General features: G+C 43.1%; 2 protein-coding genes across 5 annotated transcripts in view; both read left to right on the top strand.

The window, feature by feature from the left end:
• LOC148183015 (uncharacterized) overlaps nucleotides 1–22029 on the top strand; it is a 29018-nt gene extending 6989 nt beyond the window's left edge. Inside the window, exons 2-7 of one of the 2 annotated variants that reach the window (XM_088063299.1) lie at nucleotides 11959–12181; nucleotides 13345–13474; nucleotides 14465–14578; nucleotides 19122–19220; nucleotides 19853–20015; nucleotides 21490–22029. In XM_088063299.1, the coding sequence (XP_087919425.1) occupies nucleotides 12147–12181; nucleotides 13345–13474; nucleotides 14465–14578; nucleotides 19122–19220; nucleotides 19853–19888 (414 nt within the window). In that variant the 5' untranslated portion in view covers nucleotides 11959–12146 and the 3' untranslated portion in view covers nucleotides 19889–20015; nucleotides 21490–22029. Of the gene's footprint in view, nucleotides 1–11958; nucleotides 12182–13344; nucleotides 13475–14464; nucleotides 14579–19121; nucleotides 19221–19852; nucleotides 21016–21489 lie in introns of both variants that reach the window. The other variant, XM_088063298.1, reaches the window with a different exon arrangement.
• Nucleotides 22030–24088: 2059 nt separating this feature from the next.
• MCTP2 (multiple C2 and transmembrane domain containing 2) overlaps nucleotides 24089–26993 on the top strand; it is a 117659-nt gene continuing 114754 nt past the window's right edge. For 2 of the 3 annotated variants that reach the window (XM_088063114.1, XM_088063113.1), the window contains exon 1: nucleotides 24098–24204. The gene's annotated coding sequence lies outside the window, so the exon portion shown is untranslated. Of the gene's footprint in view, nucleotides 24205–26993 lie in introns of all 3 variants that reach the window. The other variant, XM_014251359.2, reaches the window with a different exon arrangement.

The following is a 26993-nucleotide window of genomic DNA, read 5'->3' as shown; positions in this document are numbered from 1 at the left end:
ATTGCCTAGACCCCAGAAATTCCACAGAAAATATTTTGCTCAAACTAAGGCTTATATTTTTAATTGTTTTGAGGCAAATAATGTAGCTGTTGGGAGGAACAGGTGCAGGAGGAGTGCAGGACAAGTCCACAGAAAATTCATCAGCTATTCCCAGCCCTAAGCCCAGTTTTTCTGCTATAAATATTGAGACAAAGGCTCGTGGTATGAAAATCTTGCCATATTCCTCCTAAAAATCTTTCATCCCAGAGACCAAAATTTGAAATTTAATTTTGTCCTGTGTGCAGCTCTTCTACGTGTGCATAAACTCTGAACAGAAATGTCAGGATTATAGCCAAGGATGATTGAATAATCAGTTACAGAATTTTTGCAGAAACACTCTGGAAGATTCCTCCTAAAATTTCTGGGGTTAATGTCAAAATGTAGGTCATGGGGAAAATGTAAAATTTGGTTTTCAGACGCAGCTGGCAGTTTAATTCTCAGATTACCTGTTTGTGTGTCAGTAGATTTTTGTGGTTGCTGCTTATCTCCCCATCCTTTGGAGCAGATTGTTCAAGCCCAATATTTGCAGTGATGGCTGTGGATTCTCCTGGCAGAATCAGAAGTGTGTGGGCATAAAGATGCTGATTGATTTATGTGAACTTTTGTTACTTATCAAAAGTCCCTATTGAAAGGGACTTCCTGTTCAGGCTTTTATTGATCTGATATGAAGCTTTTGCTGATATAAAGTTTTATTTTTCCTGTGGTGAAGCTTCATTCAAGTTCAAGATAAGTCTTTTAACAAGCCTACAAACACACAGGAGCTGTACTAGTTATCCTGTAGAGTGTGAATTGTCAGGCCCCAAAGCTGCTGGGGTGTCTTTTGTGGGAGGTAAAAGTAGTTCAGCTTGTTGAAAAGCTGGTGACAGTGAACTCTAACGTGGGAGTGTTTGGGGTAGGCTGTGACAGAGGCAGCTGTGATTATGTTTGAGGTGAACTAGCTGTTTCTTCAAATCCTGTTGCCCCCAAGTGGGCAGTGAGGTTGTGTGGGAATTCAGGACGCTGGTTTTCTTTTGACCTGTAAAGAACTCTTCAGAAAAATGTGGCAGTTCAAGGCCTGATTTGGTGTTTCCTGGTGCTTCCAGCATTTTCCATTAGGATGCAGTGGAGAGGTCAGCAACCACTGCAGTTGGTGTTGAGACACTGCTTGGGTACCTGCCCAGCAATGCATCTTGCTCTGGTGTTCAACCAGTCCCTGTAATCCTTTCCAGTGCCTGGAGGAGGAGGGAAACTGGACCTAGAGCTGCCAGAAGGAGTCGGCAGGCAAAAATCCAAGTGTATCAATGACAGCTTGCATCCAACTAAAATGTAAAAAAATACATCAAAAAATAAGTAGATACTTCTATTGTCCTCTATTGTGTTTTCAGAGCCAACCACTGCTCTTAGCAGTCGTTGTCCTACAGACAGAAGCTGTCCCTGCCCATGGCAGGGGGATGGAATGAGATTTAAGGTCCATTCCAATCCAAACCATTCCATGATTATACAAACCTGAGCTCCTGAGCACACTTGGAGCTGGGCTGCTCTTGCTTACTGGAGGAGTGGGGCCAGCTAAGAAAATCCAGCTCACCATGAAACAGGCACCACGTGGTGGCTTTGCACTGATTGCAGAAGGAAAGATGGGGAGGAAAAGGGATACCAAATTCATCTGCAAAAAGGAATTGCATCAGAACAAGTATGGATAAGTGATGTAATTCGGAATTTATCTGGGCTTATTTAACAGCTTCTGAAGAGCTTGTCCGAACACAAACTTGGATTAGAAGGTTAGCCTGGCAGGATCTAAACTTTCAGGTATTTCTTGAGATCCATGTTTTGTTCCAGGCTCTCCTACTGGCCTGGAAGGAAGAAGAAATTTGGAGAGGATATTTCATCTGTCTTTGATTTCCTGTAAAATCAAAGCAGTGATACCAGCTACCATGAAAACATGTGGAGATAAGCTGAAGGAAAGTTATTAATTATAATAGTAAAATCATTTCCATGATTGTCTGTGGCAAGTTTCCCAAATTAAACTCTTGAGTTAACTCTTTTTGGTAAATAAAAATCCCCTGTTTATGCCTCTTTCCTGCTCATGTCCAGAATACAATAGGGGTCTCAACTTTCTGTTGCTTCCACTTAATTGGATTAGTCAGCTACCTCCAGAGGTATGTGCCTCAGGTCCAGTTCTTGCTGACAGCCAAACCAATGGGCCATTACATGAGGTAGATGGAATCCAGCATCAAAGGAAAGAGCAATTTGGGCTGGAGAGATGCCAGGACCTTTTTGTGTTTAACCAAAACCTGCATGCATAGATATTTTTTTTTTCTCATTGCTGCTGTGCTTCCTTATTGCATGTTGAAAAGGATTAAAGCCTGTGCTCGTGAACAGGGCTGTGCTACCATTATTTCCAGTGCTCAAATAAAAATGGTTTGGGGTTGTTTGTGATGTGGGACATCACTTCTCACTTTCCAAAGCTGGTGGCTCTGGGGAGTGACAGCGAGTGCTGCAAACAACTACCTACACATGGGATTCTTAGCAGTGCTTCCATATGATCATCTCTTCATCTCTTCCTGTCACAGACTCAACAAAGAAAATTAAGACTTGCCATTGTTATAATGTGGCAGGGGGTGGTTGCAAGGAGAAGGGAGCACAGAGTTCCTGCTGAGTTCTTCTAATGAAGCTGTTGCTGCAAAATAGCTTCCAAAACATCTGTGAAGGTCCCTGGAGAGCCTGTCAAAGACGTGGCATTGCAATAGTTTGTGTTGCCCTGGTACAGACCTCAGCAGCATGCTCTGTGCTCTCTGCTGTGGCAGCTCACAGTGTCCCCATGAAGTGTCATTCACTGCAGCAAGGACCACCTGCAACCTGAGAGCAGCTCCTAAACAGACACTGGGAAAGCTGGAACTGTGCTCTTGAAGAGCAGGAAAAAAATCAGATAAATATCCAGTCCAGAATGTGTGAGAAATTAATCCCTAGACCTCTACAGAGCTGAGTGCAGCTGTTTTGTGAACTGACCCCTTTGGTTTGTACATTGAGCCAGATAGCTCAAGGGAATTGTGTTTACTGTGTTATTTCTAGCCTGCTATCAGTAACCTCCCAGGAAAATGATCTTTGTGTTCCTTTTCTGCTGAGGAGTTTGGAAGCAGTGGCAGAAGAATGGTAACTGGGCTTTGTTTCTTCTCAGAGTTACTGTGGGGCCAAGCCAATGTGCAGCTAAGGAAATCTGGAAAGATCTGCTAATCAAATTGTTGGTCATCCTGCTTGGCACAGCCCATCCCCTGCTCTGTGCCTTCATTTTCATGTTGAAACATGGGAGATGATGCTGGTCTTTGAATTATTTAGGAAGAGGAAAGAAAAATTTGAGCATTGCTCATGTGGGACCCTCCCTCCTTATTCCTAAAATATGGAACTGAGAGCTTTGCTGCAGTAGTGGGCTAACATGAAGTGCAGTGAAATCATATGAGTTTGCAAAATAGCTCAGTTGTGCCTTAGAGATGTAGCCTCTCTTAGAGTATCTGCTAAAGCTGTGAGAGACCTCAATTAACTTATTGGGAGCGAAGTTGTTAGGGCTGGGGAACTCTTTACAGCTCACAGTATATTCCCAGCTACTTCTCCACCAAGTCAAATGCCCAGTTTTAGGTTCTTTTGGTGTAAAGGTTGTTTGGTTTATTTGGTTGTTTGTTTCATTTTGTTTTGTTAATCGGTCCCTGGCTGCTTCCACTCCTCCCACTTTTGCTGTGTGGATATTCAGCTTTCTCACAAGCCTTGGGGCAACTTGCCCATACAGGTCAGGCAGGTACAAAGACTCCTCTTGAAGGTGTTTTCCTGGGGGTCTGCATCTGCAAAACCTGGCTCTATAAAGGCAGCATCTGGGTATGGTTGTTCCCAGCATAATGTGTGAAGTCAGGAATTCCAGTGTTAGTCCTGGGTGTGGATTTGCCACTCTTATGTCTTTTTTCATTTTTTCTTTTCTTTATTTATTTCTTTCTTTCTTTTTCTTTCTTTTTTTTTTTTTTTTTTTTTTTTCCTTTCCTAAGAAGATATTCTTGCTTTATTTCCAGAGGTGGGCCTTTCCAAAGTTGTGAACACAAGAGCTTGCCAAATATTAGCTTTCAAGGTTTTAAGTCACACAGTGTTTACTCGAGTTACCTCTTCTTGAAGTCTATATAAAGAGTCATGTTTGCTCAGGCACACTCCTAAAAGCCCCAAGACATGGCTCTGGAAGGAGGTATGCAGCAGCAAATGTAAATATTGCTGTTCTTAAAACTGGAAACCCTCTGAATAATCTATAGAAGGAAACAGTAACATGAGGAAAAGGCCTTAGATTTGGAGGAAACTTTATATGATTTGGAGATGAAGACTACAGAGCAGTACCTGGAATGGATAAAATCCAGAAATTCAGGGATATTGTAAATACAGTTTCTCGTGGCCAAGGTTTAGCCCTACAATCTCAACTGCCCTCTTCTGTTCCCCAGTGTTTCCCTTTGCTGCCACCAAGGCAGCATTTTCCCACACCCCAGCCTCTGAAGCAATGCTGGGAACAGTTTTTAGGGATTTTGTTGGACAAACTATGCTGGCCTCTTGCTGCGGGACAAAGTTAGAAACAAAATATTTGTTGTACGCAGCCAAGTGATTCCCTCTCACCTTCTGTCAGTAGCTGGTGTTGTTTTTCTGAGAAGGTTGTGGAAATGTGAGCTGCGTTTCAGGTGCTCCTTGACACGATAAACAGAAAAGGAATTTTCACAAAGAAGTGCCTAGATACAGCGCAAATAAAGAAAAACAACTGAATTAAAATTCAACCACAATATTTAGCAGTCTCCCCACCTGCCTGTATATGCAGGTATGCTGAGCCCAAATTCACATCGTGTTTCCTGCAGCTGAGACAAGTGACTGGCTTGGCTGAGGAGAATATTTGCCACTTTTTCTATGCATCAACAGGCAGCCCACCTAATTCCCCCTTCCTTTCTCCCCTCTCTGAACATAGCTATGATCAGCTTACCCACAGTGAGGGTAGGAAGTAAATAAATGGAGCTGCAGCAGAAGCAGCCCTGCGCTGGGGTTAGTGCAGAATTATTGCCCTTAGGGGTGTATTTATCCATCGCTGTCAGGCTCGCTGCAGGGCTGGGGCAGCTGCGATCCTGCAGGTTATGGATTTATGGTTTCCCGGTGCCATCTGCTGGCACAGAGCTCGCTGGAGCCCTGCAGCTCCTCTCCCGGGCAGATGCTGCTGCTCTTCGCAGAAAGTAAAAAAAAAACCCGACCCACCCATCCTGGAGGAGTTTTTGGGCTTTGCCAATGCTCCCTGCAGCCAAGCACCTGCAGAACCGCTCTGCTCACGGTTCCTCCAGGAGTTTTGGATAGCTGGGAGCCCCCCGGGCTTCCCACACCTCCCTTTGTCCTGCTGTAATTCTGTCTGCTCCAGGGGGGACTGCAGGTGGAGCTTGTTCTGTAACCTCACAGGATAAACCTTTAAATCCATGTGGTCTTGAAGGAGAGGGTTTGTCTATGGTGCAGAGCAATACCAGTAATACTGCTGAGAGGGGTTGTAAAGACACTGCTGGAAAGCTTTCAGAGCAATGGAAGCTTTAGTTTGTGCAAATGTCTGAAATGGCCTGAAAAAAGGGGGACAAAAAGAAATCCATGTGACAGAGGATGTAGGGAAGATTTTCCTTTTTGTATCTCGTAAAAGGGATGTGTGGCAAGCAAAGATGAGCTGTGATAACTACATTAGTTGGTGATGTTCCTCAGCTTTTGCAGTCAGCACTGCAGATAGCCCAGCAGAGCTGTTTTTATGCTTCAGATTTGCACTTTAAATTTGCGTTTTTCACTGCCTCCATCACAGTGTCTGCTCTGGGATGCTGTGTGCTGCTAGGGGACTGGTCTCTTTATCTTCCTTGCTGCTGGGAAGCACATTTTGGTATTTGTTAGAGTCTTGATGGTGCCCATGTGCACTGCACCAGCCTAAAGACAGGACATGTGTCAAAGCCAAGTCACCAAATTGCTTTTAAATCTTCCCTTTTTCAGAGGTAATACATCATTCAGTGTAAACACCACATTAAAAAAATGCAAACTTGCTTCATGCACCTTGCTTTGACTTCAGTCCAAGTTTGCCCTGGGCTTCCCTTATTTCTGCCCATGGGGGACTTGCACCAGTTAACCACAAATAAAGTGGAGCTTCTGACACTTCAATTCTGGTATGTCAGGAGTGGGTAGTGACAAGACCTAGCTGGGATCTGTATTAGCATGTTTGCAGATACGGATCAGAGGTTTGAAATCCAGATGACATGAGGATGAATGAAGAGGAGAAATTGCTAATCAAATTCTCCAGGGCTGCAATGCAATAAACCAGGGTAACTTGATGGAAAATGTAATCAAGCCTTCTAGTCTGTTTTTCAGCTACATCTAGGCTTCAGTTTTGCAGCCTTTGTGCCTCCCTCTCACGTGGACTTTAAAAGGAAGGAGGATGTCTGTGGGGATCAATGAAGTAATTTTGTTTTACCAAGTGAGTCCTGTAATCCTGCTGGACAGATCTCCCAGAGATTTCTTTCTCTTAATTGGGGAAATATTGTAAAGAAATTCTCCATCTTCAGCCATTACTAGTATAGCTAATGCTGATTACTAGTATAGCTAATGTTTCCTTGTAGTGGAAATGGATTTTTTTTTCCCCTCACTGGTCAATAAGTGGCCACATTTGAGGGTTGTTTTCTCTGTCTTGCACATACATAAATCAACTTTTCTGCATTTCAGCACCTGATTTTGTGCTGGGGGATATTGCTACTTGTGTTCACTGTCATATATTTATCAAAATGATTCAAATTAATACAGAATATTTATCAGTAGAAAGCATTCATAGACATTATGATGGGCTTCATGTATTTTTTTGAGATGACAGGATGTAAAAAGAATTGCCCTCACATTACTGGACTGAGGTGTCTCTTTGTTTAGAGAATTTTACTGGATATATAATTGCAGATATTCTGACATTGCTGTAGGATGCAAGTTCATAGTGAAGTTGCAGGCATTGGTTTTCTACAAAAGGGAAAGTTTTCCTCTGAAAAACGCAGTATAAAAACTCAGCAGTAGCTGGCATACTGCCTCCATTTTGAATTTGAGCCAACATTTAACCTAAAAAAAGTTATGATCAAGCACTTTACATTCTGAAGTATTTCAGACCCATCACTTTTCATGTTTTAACATTGGCCAGGTGGGAGAGGATGCATAGAACTGCTGCTTTAAGTCTTAGAAGGTCTCTGCAAATTATTATCTTAATTTTTCCTTCTTTCTTCCTAAAATTTTCTTGCAGATTGCATGCAAACCATTGTTTTGACAGGAACAGTCTTATTAGTTTTCAGGAGAAATGATAAACTGCCAGCAAGCTGTGAGCACTAATGGGACCAGATTGCTTTAAGACACAACTTTCTCAGTTCCATCTTAGAGGTAATTTGAATGTCTGCAAGGGGATGTGCTTATGTGTCCTGGGACAGTCACAAAGGGACAATCTCAGCTCTTCTAGACCAGTTAACAAAGAAAAAAAAATATATGGATGAATACTTGAGTGATCAGACCTTGCAATGGGCATTGTCTTAAAATGGTGTTTCACTGGCAGGATTAAATCAGGGAGTGCCACAGCCATTTAAAGGATTTCAGGGTGTAATTTAAAGCACATTTCAGGCTGTTCTAAATCATGGGAAGGATGGGGGTGCAACTTATAAAGGCCCTGCATTTGGGGGTTTTGGAACAGCATCTTATCCACACTCTCATTGCACAACTTTTGGGGCGCTTGACAAAGCTGGAGGATGCTCTGGCTGCTTATAAAAAACAGGTTTGATTTGCTATTAGAGTAGAAACAAAAGTTCAGGAGTCAAATGGAAGCAGCTGCCCTTGGAAGCTCTCACATTGTCTGCCCTCTTTGCCTGCAATTTTCTGCATTCCAGTTCAGCTCCTGCAGGCCCCCCAGGACCTGGGAGTTGGATGGGTTGGAGAAGGTGCCCTTTGATTCCTGCACTTATATGTGAGTGAGGTTTGCTTTCACTGAGCTTTCAGCTTCATGGGGGACAAGCCTCAATGCCAGAGTCAAAATAGGACTTGAAAGAAGAATTTTCCACACACCAGCGTTTATATTCACTTGGAAGGAGCATGAGAGTTTTTATATTTCATTTTATGTTGTCTCTGCACTGTTTTGCACTCAACTGATTTGATTTTTGGGCTTGGTTAAAATTTCCATGTGGTTTAACCCAGAGATGGTTATGCTTGGGGGTGGGAGATGGTTTATCAGTGTTTGAATGACAAAAATACTGAACTATTTAGGGGATACAAAATAGAAACTGCTACAGGAAAACCACAAGGGCTCTTATTTAGCAAATGTACAGTGGTGGGAAGACCTTTTTTTTTTTTTTTGTGGCCATTTTCAGTCCTTCAGGGTCCACTTTTACCTGAGGGCTGCTGAAAACTGTTTCTTGGGAATGCCAAGAGCTTCCACCAATATCATACTTTGCTTAATTCTCACCAGGATGCTCATGCTCAGGCTCTAATTTCTCATCAGAAAAAAAAAGAAAAAAAAGGAAAAAAAAAATCTATTTCTTTGATAATATCTAATTTTGCCTGAAAATAAGCGACATAGGCCAGTTGTGTAAGAAACTACAAAGGCTGGAGTCTGTGTAGCCATGGAGTTGTCTGAGTTGCAGCATCTCGCCTTGAGATCTTTGCTCCCCACAGCCACAGTGCGGCAGCAAAATCCAAACAGGCTCCCCTGTCCTAAAGCAGTGCCAGGAATGAGCCCCTGGGGCTCTGTCAGGTGCCACTTGAGCTGAATCCTGCTGCAGGGAAAGGCTGCTGGGATTCACCTCCAGCAGAACTCGGTTCCTTTTGTGCTTTGCTCCTGCAGGAACTGGACTGGGTGAGAGTGGCACAAGCTTTTCTAGACATTTCCAGTGAGTTTTGGTTGAGTTGCATGGTTTTTCAAGGAAATGAATAAACTTATTTTCAGCCTCTCTCTGAGGATGAGTTAAAGGCATAGGAGAAATCAGACTGGCTTTGGAGCATATGTGCTTTACTTCAGTCCTGTCACATTGTCACTGCAGCTTCAGGGTCCTGTTAGGCTCTACAAACACAGCACGAAACCATTCCCTAAGCAATCCTTGAAGCCTGAATAAAAAGCAGCAGGGAAAGGACCCTTCCATTACAGGTAAGCTACAAAAGCGTGTGGAGGCAGAGGAAACTTCCTTTATGTGGCTAAGGATTTCTCTAGAGACAGCTAAAAAGCAGAGTCTTTATAAAGAGCCTAATTCTCCTGGGATAAAGTCTTCAAGTGTTTGAATGCTTCTTGCCTAAAACTACACTGGAAATACCTTGGGAGGTGACTGGAAAGCAAAGTTTTATCACAATCCCTGGTTCCAAGCCCACTTTCTGCCCCATGGCCTGAGCCACAACTAAGAACAGGGCTGAAAGGCAGCAGTCATTTCTTATAAAAGAAAATAGTCCAGTTCAAAATGAGTTTTTGCCTCCTGGTACATAAATCTTCATAGTTTCTCTGCTTGTCTAGGACAGGAGTTTCTTTGCAACCAGGAAAAAAGATGTTGGCTGCGTCTGTAGCATGCCCAGCTCAGCAGAAGGGAAATGCTTGCTCATTATTTGCAGCCATAATTAGTATGGGACACCAGTTAAAGGAGAAGCTGTTTGCTAAGCAATCACCAAGTGAGATATGAGGCTCTGGGAGCAGCGTGGGACAGCACTTGCTCGAAGGAATGTGGTCATACAGGAAAGCAGGGCAAAGCAGCACCAGGTGTGTGAACTCTGCAGCAATTTTTTCTGCCTTCCTCGTAAATGGATTAGAGACAACTTGAATACCTTCCCCAGTTAACACCGTTTCCTATAGATGGAGTAATTTACTAGTTTAAATAGGAAATAATGTACTGCAATTTATTTAAATGACTCATCAAATAGAGCAAGGCTGATTCAGCCCTCTGGTTTATGCCTGTCCTGTAGGAGGGGGTATCTCAAGGTGCAGTCACACACGTGCTGTACCCCCAGAGCACAGGCTGTCACTTTGGGCTGTAACTCCTGCAAGCCTGTTTAATACTTTTGTTCTCTTGTCTTCTCAAGTATGCCAGAAATGAGGCACACACAGCTGTCAGAGTGATGTGGGTGCCAAGGATTTTTATGGAGAGATCCTCTGGAGTGGGATTGCAGGACAACCTGGGCATCAGGTGCAGCCAGCACGGGGGCAGGTCCTGCCTGAGCAGCCCCATCTCCTGTGGCTGGCAGTGTCACCCCTGAGCTGACCTGCCCAGATGGAATGTTGTCTACCCAGACTGCAGCAAAACCTTCAGCTCCACGGTGGGTTAGTGGTTGGACTCAATGATCTTAAGAGGTCTTTTCCACCCTTAAGAATTCCATGATTCTGCAGCTGAGATAGAGATAAATTATCTTGCAGCTTACAACAGCTGGATGCAATAAAGAGCATATTGCAATTTTAAACTATTCTTTTGATCACTAACCATTAATTATAAAAGAAAAATAGTGGCAACCAAAATGTACCTTTATGTTCTGTTTCATAAATCCCTATGGTTTCTCTCCTTGTCTAGAACAACAATTTCTTTAAGGTGGTATTGATCAAAATTAATGCTTATCTGTGTTCAAGGCTGAACACAAGGCTGGAACACTGGCACAGCCTCTGCAGACTCCTTATGATTTTCCACTACACTTTGCTAATTAAATGTTCTGGCACAGAATCTGTAGTGATTTCACTGCAAGTAGCTTTTGGAGGGCTACTCTGATCATGAAGATAACCTGGATAACCTGGAAGGTTTTAGAGAAAGGAATTAAACAGAATCCTTACAACCCCATTCTTAGGCAAGCCTGATGAATCCCTGACCAGCCTCTTGCTGTTCTTGGGAAGGTACAAACACCTCTACAGGAGGTGGCACAAACACTCTGGATCTCACCTGATACATTATCATGCATCTCACTGTTTTTCTTACTCTTCTATGCATACTCTTAACCTCTATGATAAATCTTTTATTTCCCTTCTTCAGCTGGTGGTCAGACTTTCAGCCCCTCAGTGCAATGCCAGCTTTGGAGCAGACAGGGGTTGGGTGAGCTGTCCTTGCACCTCCCTTTCTCCAGGGCCCAGTTCCATCAGCTCAGTCATTCTGTGGTCGGGCTTTTTCCCTGAATGTGCCTGGATCCTGTTCTTTGGTGTCATTCCTGCTTGCACATGTTCTCTGAACTCTTGCTGGCTGTTTGCATAACCAGGAGTGTATTTCCTGGCTGGCATGTGTCCCCAGGATCTGTTTATGAGCAGTAATCCTGGATGGGGGAGAATTGGTGTTCAGAGCTGAGGGTTTGTGCTTCACATGCTCTGCAGGGTCTCTCAGGAGCTTAATTCCTTGTCTCATTCAGTCACCTTGTGATTTAATTTCTGGCCTCTCCCCCACCCCAAATATCACTGTACTCGGAATTTGTACAAAGATTCCCAGGTGTGATCCTGATGATGATCTGAGGGAAAGTGCCTGGTACCACATTTCCTACTTCTCTTCTTCTCAAAAGTTTCTAAAGGTTATTCACCTTCTCATCATGCAGCTGTAAACTGAGACTGTCTCAAAAGCCAAGTTTTTACGATATGGAATCATTTGTAGAGTCTGAACAGTAATAATGCTTCAAATGCACTTTTAGCTCAAGCTTTTGATATTTCTGTATACCCATTTGTTATCCCTCTGAATTTCAGATTCAATGTGGATTTCTTGCAAACTACAATTCTTCCTCCAAGACATCTATCTACTGAGTATCAACTGATCATCTTTAGTGTCTCAAACAAGCCAGAAGACTATTTCTTTGCTTTTCCTCCTGTGTTTGCCATTTCTATTGCTGACACTTAATGTCCATTCAGCACCAGAGCTGCACAGCTGCACTTTGCTCATCCACTGTACATTTTGTCTCTTCTGTCAGCAGACCTGCTCTCTCTGGTGTCTGGACCTTCCATCTCTGATGGTAAAGCCTGCAGTTCAGCCAGAAGGGAGGAGTTTCTGTGCTGCTGAGACAAGGGCAGACAAAGCCCACCTGTTGCCTGAACGCTGCAGAAATGGCCTTCTTTGGCAAAAGAAGGTTCTTCTTTGGTAGAGATAGCCAAAAGCCAGCCCATGGCCTTGGAACCTCATGATGGAAGATGCTCCAGGTGTGTTTCTATTTAGCTCCCTCATGTTAGAGTGGTGCTGCTCTGAGTACTATGGCATGAAGTTTAGTGGTATAGGGAGTGGAAGAAATGTGGTAATGCCAAATAGTATAGGCTAAAAAACCTTTTTAACCTTATTTAATTCAGGTACAAAGCAATTCCTATGCAAGAAAAGCAAATGGAGAATCTGAGTTGTTTTACCATAGCAGCTACTTCTTTTCTTTAGAGTTCAGATGCTGTGACCATTTAAAAATGGAAATACAGTTATCAGTGAAAACGTATTTGACACATCCACTTATAAGTGCAATAGAACCTATGGCCTTCTATAATCAGAAGGAAATAATATTCTGTAACAGGGCTATGATGTGGTTTCTCCCTGTCAGAGAGAGGCAAAAGAAGAGAGGGGAAATACTCATTTCAGGCAGAGAAGAAGAGACTTCCATCAAGTCTTTCTTGCGTTGTCAACACCGGAGAGAAATATTTCATGCTTTTTTATAACTTTACTAAATCATATGGGGAACATCAGGCTCTGAATAAAGAATAGCATGGAGGAAAAGAATGACTCAAAAGTTGATCTGTCTTACTGAAAGCACAGCTAAACTCTGGGCACGCACTATTCCTGAAACTGTTTTCCTTGCTCTTAAGGTTTATCCTTGAAGTCTCTGACTTGCTACAGCTATTGGAGGAAATGAATGTCGGAGACTGTACAGGATGTTTGTAATTCTTCTAGTGGTATAAAAATAACTTTCCCAGTTTTGATTGAGTCCTCATAAATATAATTTTGGGTTTATGTAATGAAATTTGGCAAATTCTTAAAGATATTTTCTATTTAACTACCAGTCTTACAAACAAGATTGTCAGTGTACATCATTGATATATCAGCTGTTAGGAGTGATAGACTTGTAAAGAAGCAGCATTTTCCTTCATTTTTAGTGTTGTAATTTTGAAAATCAGTGTACTAACCTTGGCTTTTAGGTTAGACTTCATTCCTTACTCTTGAATTTTCCTATTTTTTTTTTGAGATTCAGACTCCTAAAAAAAGTTTATCTCCCTCAGAAATGTGACATTTTGACCATTTAAATAAATAGTCCTAAATTTAATTTCTCTGTAAAAACTGTGGAACTAGATTTGATACCCATGTAAGTTTTCATTATTTCTTCTAAAAGGACAAAAGGTGATGGTGAGCAGTTACTCTTTGGAGAGGCCACAAATTGGAGCCAGTCTGTAAGACTGAAGAAGGTTTATGTTGTATCAGAGTTTCTCAGCATTCTTCCTCCTTCTCACAAAGGTTTAAAGGTATGTAAAATACAGCCATGTGAAATATTCATAAAGGCAAATGAAGCAATAGCCCACACTCATGTGGGTTTTTTTCCTGTACTTTGAGAACCAAAAAGGGGAAACATTTTCATCTTGCACCATCTTTAGGCAGACAAATTCAACCCAAATATTAATAAACAATTTTTAGAAATGAAATTCTCCTTGGGCAGAAAGTGATTTGCTTTGTAAGAATCCACATCTGACCCAGTTAATCTGCTCTGTCTTTGGGAACCAGGGCAAGACCAATAATTCTATTGAGAAGGTGTGACCTGAAAAACCATAAGGAACCCTATGGTGTGACCAGTGAGAGCCCCTCCATACAGCTAAGATACTGGAAAACATTTCTGTTCCCAGGTGACCCGTGTCACATCTCAGTGCTGGAAGTGGTTAACCCTTTGGAGGCTTTGACAGAGGGCCCTGATGCCAGGTGGGCTGAGTTGAGTGAGCAGCAACGTGCAGGAGCATCTGAAGGGGGCTGGGGAGGAGGCAGAGTCCTCTTCTGCTGGCCAGATCTATTAAACCAGTGTTTAAAGGGCTGTTGAAGTTCAAATCCTCCTTCACAGCTACAGAGGAGGGTTCAGGCAAACCTGGTTGTCAGCTTGTGTCAGCCAAAATAGCCACTCAAATTTATGGAACCAGTTTAGGTTTTTCCAAGTGAAGCAAAACCAGGCAAAGTGGGAGAGTCTCACTGAAACTCTCAGGGTTTCCAGAGCCAAGAAGAGCAGAACTCAAAGGCCAGGCTATCTGGGAAGAGTTTTGTGAGAACTCTGGGAGAATAAAAGAATCTAGGACAGTTTTTTTGTCTCTGGAGAGTGAATTCTTCAGCAACAGGTGGTGAAGGATGCAGGAAGATCCATGTTGGGTGTTTGAGTACAGGATTAGAGGCAGTGGAAGGGTAACCTTGAAGGCATCTTCTAATTAATGAAATTCAACTGCACCAATATGAAAAAGCACTGTAATGTTTTTCAGCAACTCCCCTTGTGCTGTCCCAGAGCAGTGGAGCTCTCTGTTCCTGCTTGTCCCAGTCACCCCACACCCTGGATGCTCAGAGCTGAGTCCTCTCTCCTCTCCCAGCTGGAAAAGGTAAGTGTTTGGATGCTGAATCCCTGCTCATTCAGGTTTTTATAGTCAGAGTACCTTTGTTTTTCCATCAGGATTATATCAGTCTTGGAATGTGTCTTCCCCTTGTAGTTAATGGAACATTCTGGAGTATTGGCCACAGGCAGAGAAATGGGGTTATGGGAGCCAGGCTGGGCAAGGGAAATAAATCAGGGACTGACCAGAAAATATTACTCATTTTTGGAGGGTTTGGTACTATTATTGGCATGGACCTCTAGAGTCTACTCTAATGTGGCACAAGCGTCTGCTTTCAGGGACCACCTCTTATTTTTACAAAGTTACCACCTTCATGTTTAAACTATCTTCTGCTAAAGGAATCTAAAAGAAGAGAAAATATTCTTGATTTCATCTGATGTTTTTCTGCAGGACTTTGTTTTCTATACCTTGTGATCTCCTAGGAAATAGATGTAGGTTGGTCCTAAGGTACCAAGAACATTTTATGGCATCTGGCATAGCAAGTAGAAGTTGTGAACTTCCCCCTGGATTTATCACCTAGCGTTGCTTTTGACTGCAAACCTTTCCTATACTAAATTTTAAGGTGTTTACTGGTGGTGGGAGAAGAACTTGTACTTTACAATCAAACAAATATTTGTTTCCTTTACCCAGAACGTACTCCCTTTCTTTCCAAGGTTCCTTCTCTAATTCTACAATTTACTTGCATGTTTTCAAAATAAGAGTCTGGAAGGATTCCCAGTTTGCTCCACTTAGGCATCATCACAATTATAATTTCACATTTGGCCTTCAGCAGAACAGAGTGTCTCATCTCTTAGAAAGGAATATTCATAGGAAAACAAATAAAAGCACTCACCAGCTGGTGCCTGGTGAATTATACTGTTCGAAGTTCAAGGATATTGAGTATAGTACATGCCGATTGGCATTTATGTGGATGTTTCACTGGCATCATTTGGCTCTTTCTAGCACTAAATTCAGGCAGACATACACCAGTGTAGTTTTTGCCTTGCTGTGTGAAAAAGATGTTCAAGCTCTCATGAACTTTCCTTGTTCCCTGTAGAGGCTTGATTTGCGAATGGTTGCCCTCTTCCTTGATCCCACAGAATTGCTCTCTTTAGTCCTTGATAAAACCTAGGTGGAGGCAGGCTGTAGCAGCAGCTGGCTGCCAGGAATGCCAGTGTGATTCCAGCCAGGAGAAGTGGTGTGAGCTGCTGGCCTCCTGTCAGCCCTCAACCTCTTGTGTTACTGCTGGACAATCCTCCCTTTCCTCCTCCTCCTCCTCTCCCATCGCCCAGAAAGGGGCTTGGAAAACTGCACAGGGGGGTTCAAAGGAAAGTAAAATGCTCTGGTGTTTTCCCCCTGGTGTAAGAGGAAGCATGTCACAACTTCCTTCACCGGCTGCTAGTTCACAGCTTGCACCATGGAAATGCTGTCTGTGGTGAAGGAAAATTTTAAAAGTTAACATGTGGGAATATTTACCCCAGAATCTTGGGGGATTTGGAGCCCAGTTTCCACTGAACTAGACAAACAATAGAATTGCATCAGTTGTCTCCAGGATTTAGAAAAAATAAGACATTTTGGTGCTAAGGCTGCACTGCAATGGTGGTAAAAATCCTGATTTTTGAAGAAAAAAGTCTCTCCCAACTTGGCTGCTTAGTCTTTCTCAATACTAAATTATTTGCATCAATTGGAGATTTATAAAGAAAATTAACAAGATGCTTAAAGAATACATCATTTTGGAGCATCTCACCATGTGATTTATAGAAATGCCATAAAAATGCATACATGCATTACAAATGTATTTATGCATTACAAAACCCTGTAAAACACCCACACTCAACAGGTTGTTTTTCTCCTCTATTTTCTTTTGCTGCATCTTAGCTCTAGGTATTGAGGATGGTAAATGTACAGACATAATTGGGTTTGGTCATTCTGTACTGAAACCTTCATAAAATACATGCATAATATGCTTTTATTCCCAACTTACTGATGCCTGCCTGTCTTTTATCAGCTCTGCTGAAGCTGGATCTATAAAGCACCTGGTTGTCAGCTCTGGCTGTTACCTGGAAACATCATTCAACTTTTAGTGCTCTTTCACCCACCTGGTCCCTAGGTTTATATTAAAAACCTTAACAGTAACCTTTTGGGTTTATCAGGGAGGCAGGGGAAAAAGCAAGCTCAAAGTACTTTTGTTATACATATATATTTTATATCAGCCTCAAACTGCTGAGACAAGAATCAGGTGGGTTTTTTTCAGGCTGCAGTGCCATAAATCTCCAGACTGGCTCTTGTAGTTTATCGGGGCTGAGTGGCTGAGGTGATCCACCATAAACAACCCAGACATGTAGAAGATGAATTTTAACGAGTGTTCTCAAAGCTAAGTGCTACCTCTTGCTTCTACGCCTCAAATTCACCCATTTTTTATTTTTATGCTATATCAGAGGCTGCTCTGTGCTTTTTTCCCTTCTAATTATCTACACTCAAGCTGGATTCTGTCAAACCCAGAGGAAAGGGAACATAGCTGTGTACACAGAGGTGGGGTTTCCACCTGGCCTGACTTATCCAAGGGTTTAAACTCCCCGTCAAAACACCTGGGCTTTTAAGGAGGAGGGATTAGACACTTGTGCCTAGGGATTGTTTCATTTGGTTTTGCCTGTGCAAAAGGCTTTTGTGTTTCATGTCCTCTCTGTAAAATGTTCAACCTTGTACTAGGAAAGATTCCAAAGTAAATTAGAGCAGCCTCAGGGGCTGTTTTAAATCATAGCAGCTGAGGCTTTACCCCAGCACTTCACGCTCCACCCTGTGTCTCTTCCACCAACACTCTTTACAATAACCTCAGATCTTCACCTTTTCACAGAGACAACTTTTTTGCTTTGCATCACTGGTGGGTTTTCCTAGGTAGGCTGGGAAATCATCATATCTGGTTCACAACAAGCAAAGAGAATGAGAAGCAGAGCCCACTGGCCTTGCTGGGAAACAGACAGTCACCAGTTACTGTAATTCAGTATTCCTGTTTATGTTCTGGAGCACGCAGACTGACGAAGTAGGAAAAACACAGCTAGAATAATTGCTCCTGGGTATTGTGCTTTCATTTACAAACAGAACCACTCCTGAAGCTGCTGAGGACAATTTCTCTGAACTTACAGCATTGTGCAAATTGCCCCTATGCCTTCTGAGTGGTTTTCATTTCCCTCGGTTCTGACAAATATTGGTCCCTGACAGAGGACAGGGAAATTGATGGATCAGTGGAATGATCCAGTACCAACAAATTCATAGTTACAAAAATAGGCAGTTATTCTTATCGTTTCCTTGTTCTGACACAATTTCCTGCCCTCCTCTCAGGCTGTTCTGAAGATTGCCTGGATGACAGACCTGCTTTGAAGGCTGTCAGCCCCTCTGCAGAGCACCTCTCCCGTTAGGAATTGCTGTCCTGGAGAACAATGGCTGGGAGCAGGGAGAGGGGCTGTGCTGTGCTAGCAGCCTTTGATCACACCTGGCACGTGTCCAAACGGGGCCTGCTTGTGGGCACTGCTGGGTTTTAGCATTTCTGATCATATCACACTGAAGTATAGGAACTGTGCTTTGCTTGGTGAGTTTTATTACCCCTCCTACAGATTTAGTCATCTCCAGCCCTCTTGGAGCAGCTCAGAGCAGGAGAGGGATGTGAGGACTGGAGATGCTCCTAAACGAGGTAGTTAGGGCATGTCTGCAGCAGCCGAGGGAGGAAGGTGAAGGAGTTTAATTAACAGGGCTCTGCCAGTGCAGTTTATTTTGACAGAAGAGGATTAATGAGATCTCACAGCTGCAGCCCTGCTGACAGGTCTGTGTGTGATGATGTTTGGCACGGGGGGCAGTGTGCAGATGGAATTGGGAACCTCCTTGGCAAGTGCAGCTGTCCTTGGCATGGGAAGTGTGATAGGCTTTAACAATTCCATCAAGACCCTTAGGGATCTATCTACTGGTGGCTCTAAGGATGTGTGTGACACTTGGCCTGGCTTTGCAAGCTTGTCACCTTTAGCCTGTCATTCTCAAACTGTGCTAGGCTGAGTTATAGTTCTCAGCTCACTTTTGGTAATTTCTGTAACTTTAATATTAAATAGTAATTGAATTTAAAAGATTAAAAAATTGAATTTTTAAAATTTAAATTTATTTATTTATTAATTGAATTTTAATTAATTGAAATTTATTAAATTTAAATTTAATTTAAAAGACTAAAGAGTCCATAGGTCAGTGTTCTGTAAAACAAAGTCTTTCTATTTGCTCATGGGATTACATTTGGAGAGCAACAGTAGGTGAGGCTCTAAGTATATCTATGGCCATACCTACAGGTAAACACTTGTTCTCATCCAGGAACCTTAATATTGAAAAATTCATTCAACATCTAGGATAACTTTGTGAGAAAGCAGGGGTAATGGTACACCAATAATCAGCTTTTTTTTTTAACTCTGTACTTGAAGAAATGGGGAGAGGATATTTAGGGGAAATTTTACAAAAACATTGAAAGACTTTTTGATGGTTTTATTTGTTTTGTTTATTTTTGTTTTTATTTTTCCAGCCCTGTGTTCATAACTTATCTGCATTACTCAGACTCTCCACAGCTTGTGAGGTGCCAGCCTCCCCTCTTCCAAGGACCAAATGTCTCACTGCAGCTCTGGTGAGAGTTTGGGGCTGGGAGCTGCAAACACTGGGGCCCAGTTTTCCATCTTCAAGAAGTACAAGCAGAAAACTCCAACCAAAATAACTCACTCATCATCTCCTCCCCTACCAAACACTTTGATATTACTGGAAGGAGCAAAATTTCATATTTTATCCCTGACTCTCACTGTTTAATCATAAGCCAATCATAAAAAAACCAGAAAAACTTTGCTCACATCAGCCTTTTTTTTCTGACAATATTTCTGAGATTTACGAGGATGCATTGATTAATGCTGGTAAATTCCTTGGAGATTCCTGGATACAATTCCTTATTTAAATCCCTGACTACACTTTTGTTCTAGAAGTTGTCAGCTGGTCTCAGGAGCCCACAGAACCACTGCGCAGCTCCACTCTACTCTTGGGATGAATCAGAAGCTGAATTTTCAAATGTTCTGAAAGCTCATTGTTTGCACAAGAAACAGTCCCCAGCATTGCTCCTCAATGGATTGTCAGGAAAATGACTGCATAGAGTCTGAATTATAAGTTCTGTCACAAAATACAGCCTGTTTAAATGGCATTTAAAAGCTAATAATGAATCCTGAGTGGTTGAAACAATTGTCTCACATCTTTGTTCTTTCTCTCCTTGTACAGCTGATGGAAATGTTGTCAGTGCTGTTCAAATGGTGAAGCTGCACACAAACACGTGCATGGAATTAAACAAGAGAGAAGAGGAAGCTTGAGGCTGAGATGGTTTCATTTATTTGAAGTTTAAGCTCAAGTTTGCCCATGTGGCATTTCTTGAGACAAAAAAATGGTCAGTGACATTTCAGAGCAGAGAATACATCCCTAAAGAATGTATCACATGTTTAACTGGAGAGGTGAATCATAATGACGTTAAGTGAGACAGAAAATATGTGGGTTTTCAAGGTAACCTGTTGGAGCTGAAAGAGAGTAGTCAAGCCATAACTAATTATCATTATTCATTTAATAATCCCAGACTTACTGACATGCTTAAGTCTTCTAAAGCCTTGAGTGCATTTATTTGTGCAATTGCACAAAATGGCTTAAACCTTGCATTTGGCTTAGTTTGTGTTCTGGGAATGGCTTAACACTCAAAGACCTGGGAGCAAGCACACCCTTGGTCCTGCTCCAAGTTCTGCCTGTAAACCAGGTGCTGGGCTGCAAGGAAAATGGGCTGCAACTTAGGGACTTGTAATTCTATATTTTGGGGTCACCAGGTCTCTGGGACCCATTTGTCCAAGAGAAATGAAACATAACGCTGAACTCTTGCAGGAGATTTCACTTTGGGGTTTTGAAAAGCCACGTAGCTGAGGGCTTGTGTCCCAGGCTCACAAATGTCCCAAGCAATCTGTCAAAGCCAAGAGCTGTAAACATGTCAGTAAAGCTGGTGGTGAGCAGGAGGGTGCAAACAGAATTGCTCAAAATCGTGACAAAGGCACCTTCAAAGCTTCTGGTGGTGCTTCCAGTGAACACCTTCCACTTGTAGGCGAGATAAGAGGAGGAATTACTGACCAGCTTTAAACTTGATTGTGCTCCAAAGACTTGTTACCAGACACACTACCAGAGAGGTCAGGAAAAGGAGTTTTAACCTACATAGGGGGCAATTAAGCTTAGATATACAGAAGAAATTCTTTGCTGTGAGGGTGATGAGGCCCTGGCACAGCATGTCCAGCGAAGCTGTGGCTGCCCCATCCCTGGCAGAGCCCAAGGCCAGTGTTGAAGTGGATGGGGCATTGACCAACTTGTTCCAGTGAGAGCTGTCCCTGCCCAGGGCAGGAGCTTTAAGGAATTAGGTGAGCTTTAAGGTTCCTTTCAACCCACACCATTCTATGACTCTTTTCTTCTGTGATTTGTTCTCCTTGTGCCCCTGTGTGCTCATGTCTCTGCCTCACAAGAAATGATGCTGCAAACAGGCTCTGCAGAGGGCTGGGCTAGATACAAATGCCTCACTTGCTGCCTCTTTGAAAGGTTGCAGCTGAACCTGTAATTAGAAAAGGAGCTAAACCTATTATTTTCAGCAGCCTAACATTGATCTGCATTGGCCAGGTTTTGGTAAAGGCTGAGAAGGTCATTTTTCCTTTCAGCAGTCAGAATACAGGGTAAGAGAATGCAGGCAAAGAAGAAAAGATGCATTTTTTTTTTTTTTCTTTGCTGAGAAGACAGGTCTTCTTTCCCTTCTGAGAAAATGAGAAATTCACACAAAAGATGAGTAGGATTTGATAACGCCAACTATGGTTCTCAATTATGTATTTTCTCTTCTCTCACAGGAATTGATAATGACATCTTTAATAAAATCCAGAAGAAAAACATTTGTGTGCATGAAGAAAAGGTGCATAGGGGCTTCTTCTGAGTATGGAAAGCTAATAAGAAATATTGTTTAGACATACACATTCCAATTTCTTATACTGAAATGCTTCTGTTTGCTGTATTTTTAATTATGCCTTTTTTTTTTCTTTTTGACAATGAGTTTTACAGGGGGATTTAATTAGTGCTCATTTTTAAGTCTTACTTAATGACTTACTGTTATAATAATGCATATCTTGGCTCTTGATGACTTCAGATTACATTAGATACATTCACAGAATACCCTGACACTGATGTTTCCAAAGTTTCACATTTCCTCCTCTCTTCCCCTTAACCTGCCAATGATGTAAAGTTCCTATCCCAAGGATCTTCCCAGTAGTGTCCTCCTTTTCTTCTCTTAGCAGTGAAGTAACAAAGAACTTGATATTCAGCATTCTGTGGCCTTATCAACATCCTTAATGCAGCTACATGATGCCTAAGACAAGAAAATGTCTCAAGTTAAATGTTTTGCAGAGCCCATATTTGGGTAATCTTGTAACAGTTAATCAATTTATCTCTTTATTGACACTAAGTTGTGGCAAGCTTTTCTCTTTTGGGTGGATGTTGGCTATGAGAATTTAATTTTTGTATCTCTTTCTCCTATTGTATCCAAGGAGCACTGTTACATTTCATTTTGGCAGAGGCACACACAAGCTGCTTTCCTTTGCTACTCCCGAAATCAACAGCCACCTTTATTAGATTGCTTTTGGGCATATTTACAGTTTTTTCTCTCTTGGCTCAGCCTTTGACAAAACATGCACAGAACTATATTTGATACACTTTTTGTGAAATCACACACCTAAAAGAAAAGTGTTTTAAAGGCTGTGTTGTTTTAGTTCTAAACTTCTCTAATTATCTGAAGCTGATATTTTTCTTGGTTTAGATTAAAGGAAAACACACATTAGTGGCATAAGTTTCCTTCCTTCTCTGTTTTCAGCTGAGATTGTTGATTAGTTTTCTGATCTCAGCCAACTTCCCCTTAGATTTTTGGTTGCATGAGCTGAGTAAAACTGCCCTATTCAGCATGTAGACAAACTTTGGGAAGGTTTATGCAGTTTAGAGTTGCTGTACACCTACAACACTGTCTGCAGTAACCAGTGTTGTTGTTGAGCTTGTGCTGGAACATCAGGATCTGGCCCTTCAAACATGACCTTTAAGTCAGGAGGCAAAATAAAGCATTGGCAGAATTTTTTTTTCCTGTTCCTTTGGAATTGCTCACGTGTTCAAGCAATGATGTCCCTGATGTGTAGCTCCTAGCTCTTGTACCGATGGCTCCTGATCCTCATTTTGTAGATCCATAAGGGACCATTCACAGGTGTGAGTTCTTACTCTCCAGATCTTGTTGAAAGAATTGGATTAATGGCTTTTATGTTCTCCCCACATATTTATTCAGTGATTAGAGAACAATTCTTTGCACTGTGACAAACCCTTCCCACATGTCCAAGACCATTTCTGTTTTGCAATGGCACAATGTGGTTGCATCACCAAGTTTCACTCCATGGTGTGAGACGGGTGTCCCTACGTCAGCGACACTCGTAGCCAAGGTGTAATTTCTGATCAGAATGACACGTATGGAATGTAAATATGCTCCACCACCAAGCTTGTCTTTCCCCATCTCATTGCTCTGCACCTCCTGCAGTGATACCACACTCAAGGGATGTTGAACACCGCAGATGGGAGTGGTGGCTGGGTGAGCACTCCGGGAAGGTGTGCGATCCAGCATGCTCCAGAAACAGCCTGGCACTGAAGGCATTGCTGGGAGGTGTTTGCCTTTCCATGCTGTGGCAAACTCATGAAGAAATGTGTGGGACCATGTTTCTGCTGCAGAGACATCAGGTAAGCACGTCACCTTACCCAATCCTGCCTCAGTTTCCCTGCCTGGAACGCAGGTGCAGCCCTTTGCTCCCTTGTCAGGCACCTGGAGATGCTGCCAAAAGAATGTGTTGGGAGATGCAGCCAAGAACAAGTGTTACGTGGCAGCAGTGCTGCTGTTGATTATATTTCCCTTGGCCTGTCGTCATTCGCGTAGTTTCCTTCCTAGCCCCACCCTCACCCAGGGCTCCCCAGGGCAGTGCTGCCAGTCCCCTGCCCTTTGTCACCACCATCCCCGACGTCCCTGGGGTGTTGGGAATTTGGTGCTTTTGTCTTGGTGTGGAGTGGGCGGGCAGGATGCAGGTCCGGGAGGGGATGGTGATGAGCGATAGGACCCGCGGAGGAATGCTCCAGGGGGATGCCCTCAGGGGATGCCCCGGGGATTGCTCCAGGGGGATGCTCCAGGAGGATGCCCTAGGTGTTGCTCCAGGGGGATGCCCCACGGGGATGCTCTATGTGTTGCTCCAGGGTGTTGCTCCAGGTGTTGCTCCGGAGGGATGCCCCGGGGAAGCGGCGCTGAGCGGATGCGGGCGGGGGCGGGTTGCGGGAAGCCCCGGCGGTTCGGGGGCGGGCTGCGGGCAGAGGAGCGCGCAGGGAGGCGCCGGCGGCGGCACCGCCCCGGCAGGCGGGAGGGGACGGGGCCGGAGCCGGGCAGCGGTGACAGCGGTGACAGCCACGACAGGCACGACAGGCACACGTGCCCGGGCGGCAGCGGAGCGATCCCATGGGCGGCTGCGGGCGCGGCGCGGCCCCGGCCCGGCCCGCAGGTAAAGGGGCTCCGCAGCGCGCCTGGACCGGGCAGCCCGGCGGGTTCGGGGAGGGGGGTTCTGTACTTTGGGGTTTTTTATTCTTGTTGGTTGTTTGTTTGCTTTTTGAGATCTGGTGGCTTTCGCCCATTTTCTGCCAGCTCAGGCGCTCTCGCTGTCCGTGCTGCCCCAGGCACCCGCAGAAATAACTTTGCCGCGGGAGGCTCGGGGTTACTTCGCTTTTTTGGCTGGGTGTCGCTTTAGTGATGCTGCCCCGGGGACTCGCACCTTGTGTGAATAATTCTTTTTGTTGCCGTTGATGTGAGAAAATGATGCTGGGGAAATTCTCTCCTTCCTCAACCAACTCTGGCTGAAGCGGCGCATCCCCATGTGCGCTCGCTGGCTGAAATTGAGTTGGCTGTTGACTTTGACTAAATAAATAAGCCACTTAACAGTAATAATAAAACAATCCCTAAACTTAAAACAAACAACAAAGTGGAACATTCACACAAGTGCATTGACATAGCAGAATTCTTTTAAGGGTAACTTTAAGGGAAATGTAGTGTGTAAGGCATGGTTTGTTTTTGGTTTTGGGTGTTTTGTTTTTTAAAGCATTGTTCATAGGATTGTAATGAGAAATAGTGTGAATTTTCATTGCTATTCGCCTAGCACAACTATGGCAACTGGATCCAGTTGGTGCCCTCAGTTTTATGACAGTCAGTTGCTCAAAGCAAACTGAAAGCTGAATTGCTGCTATGTGGCATTAAGAAAATAGAAGTTCTCACCTGGATATCTTACTATTAATTTACTGTGATTAAACTGTAGAATTTGTCATGTATTTTGCAGTAATTCTCAGAAGGTGATACTGTTGAGTGAGTCGATTTAGCTGTCAGGATGAATGAGTGTATTTGAGTAATAATCTTTCTTGTTTGAGTTCTTGCTGCTGTTCAATGCCATCATAAAACAGCTTATCATAAAGCAAATAAACTTGCATGTGCTATAGCCTGAAGATGGATTCAGTATGTGTAGTTTCACTTTGCTGTACCCAAGGAAAGAAAAAAATCAAAAGTGGTGCAGAGAGCAAATTTTCATTTTTTTTTCTTAAAAATTTTGCACTTTTTAAAAATTAAGAATGGTAAATTCTGTGCTGTTAAGACAAGTTTAACTTTGCTTATATTAAAGGAGCTATGGGATAGTTTGTAGATGTGTGGGTTTAAGGTGTCAATTATAAACAAGGGCATGAGGAGAGGCATCGCTGTCATTGACAGGAAGGTGGGTGTCTAAACAACCCAGGGATTCCTGTAATCATCCCCTCCTGGAATAGTGCATGAGGCTGTAACAGTGCTAGAAGTGTTGCTTATCATGTCATTCAAGGTAATTAGAACCATAATTGGATCATTTTCACTAATTTCACTGCAGGTTTTTTTCCCCCAGTGTCTTTTGCGTTTGGTAATGCAAGCAGATGCTTTTGGACTAACTGCACCTCTTACTTGAACAGATGATTATTAAAAAAATCTACCTGCTTGGGCAAGGGACACTCCTGAGGAGAATAGTGAATATTGAAGTTCACTGGGATTTGGGACTGCCTGTGGTGAAGCTGGAGGCAGGCTGTGTGTGTGGGCTTGGGACAGGGGATAAACCTTACCCCAGAAGGTTGCTCCCACTGACATTTCTGGGCAATACTGAGTGTCTGCTTCTCCTCCTTTAGTCTACTCTGTGCAGATTTGCCCATCTCATCTTCAATTTCTCATAGACAGCAGAAGGTTGGCATGAGGCCCCCACCAGTGGCTGTCAAATTCAGGCAGGATGCATATAACAACTTGTGCTGTCACTTTGTTGTGAGAATTTTGGGGTTTAGCTGCTTTGTTCACCATCACCTATACCATGAACTAATTACAGCATAGGGTTTTGAATTCTAGTCTCCCAGTGCAGAGAGTTGGGGGTCTCAGCACCTGGGGTCCCTCTGCCTGGGCACAGGGAAGAGGGAAGCTTTACCTCAGCAGAGGAGAGCAAAGCATGCCAAGTATGCTCTGCATTTCCTCTTTGTTGTTTCCACCCTTGAGTGGAAAATTGTTCCCGATTTCCTCAGATTTGGAAGGATTTATGTTGGCACTCTTCCCACATTCCCATTTTACTTCCAGTTGTACTTATTAGATAAAAAGCTTGCCACAGAACCTTGTTTATGAGAAAAAGACCATTTTTCTTCAATCTCTTCCTATTTAACTTAAAATCTCCCCTGGGTCCAAGGGATCTGTTTCTTAAGGCTTAACTGGCAGGATTGTGAGGATGTTGGGACCACGAGTGCCTTGAACTCTGATTTTAAATCACATATCAGATAACAGCTGATCCTGAGTGCACCTCTGTTTCCTAAGATCTTGATGCTGTAAAATCAAATCATAGAACCAGATGGAATATTCATATTCTGACTATTTATGTGTCTCAATATCAAGGCTGTCTTTGTGTATTCCACTATAATTCACATAAGATTTTCTGTGATCCATGGGAGAATTAACTCCCCTTTATCTTCTGTGTGAGGGCTCTAAAGAAGACCAAGGGGGATAAGAGAAACTGGGCCAAGTCTCCCATGTTAGATCAAATGATTGATCACCTTTTTATACACCTGGCAATTTCTGCCTTGGAGAAGTCAGCTTGGGTGTAACAACAGGTTTACCAGCATAGCCACTGAGTGGGTTGATTGCTGCGTGGGCAGATGATTTTGGTCCAATTTAGAGATCAGTAGTAAGGAAGCCTTGTTGATGGAGACTTTGTTTCTGTTAGATGTTCTCCATCTTCCCTGGATATTGGGTATC

This window comes from Pseudopodoces humilis, chromosome 16 (assembly GCF_049639895.1).
Source record: "Pseudopodoces humilis isolate 2021_Gansu_Grassland_sample_001 chromosome 16, ASM4963989v1, whole genome shotgun sequence".
NCBI lineage: Eukaryota > Metazoa > Chordata > Aves > Passeriformes > Paridae > Pseudopodoces > Pseudopodoces humilis.
This window is presented reverse-complemented; position numbering and strand designations above follow the sequence as displayed.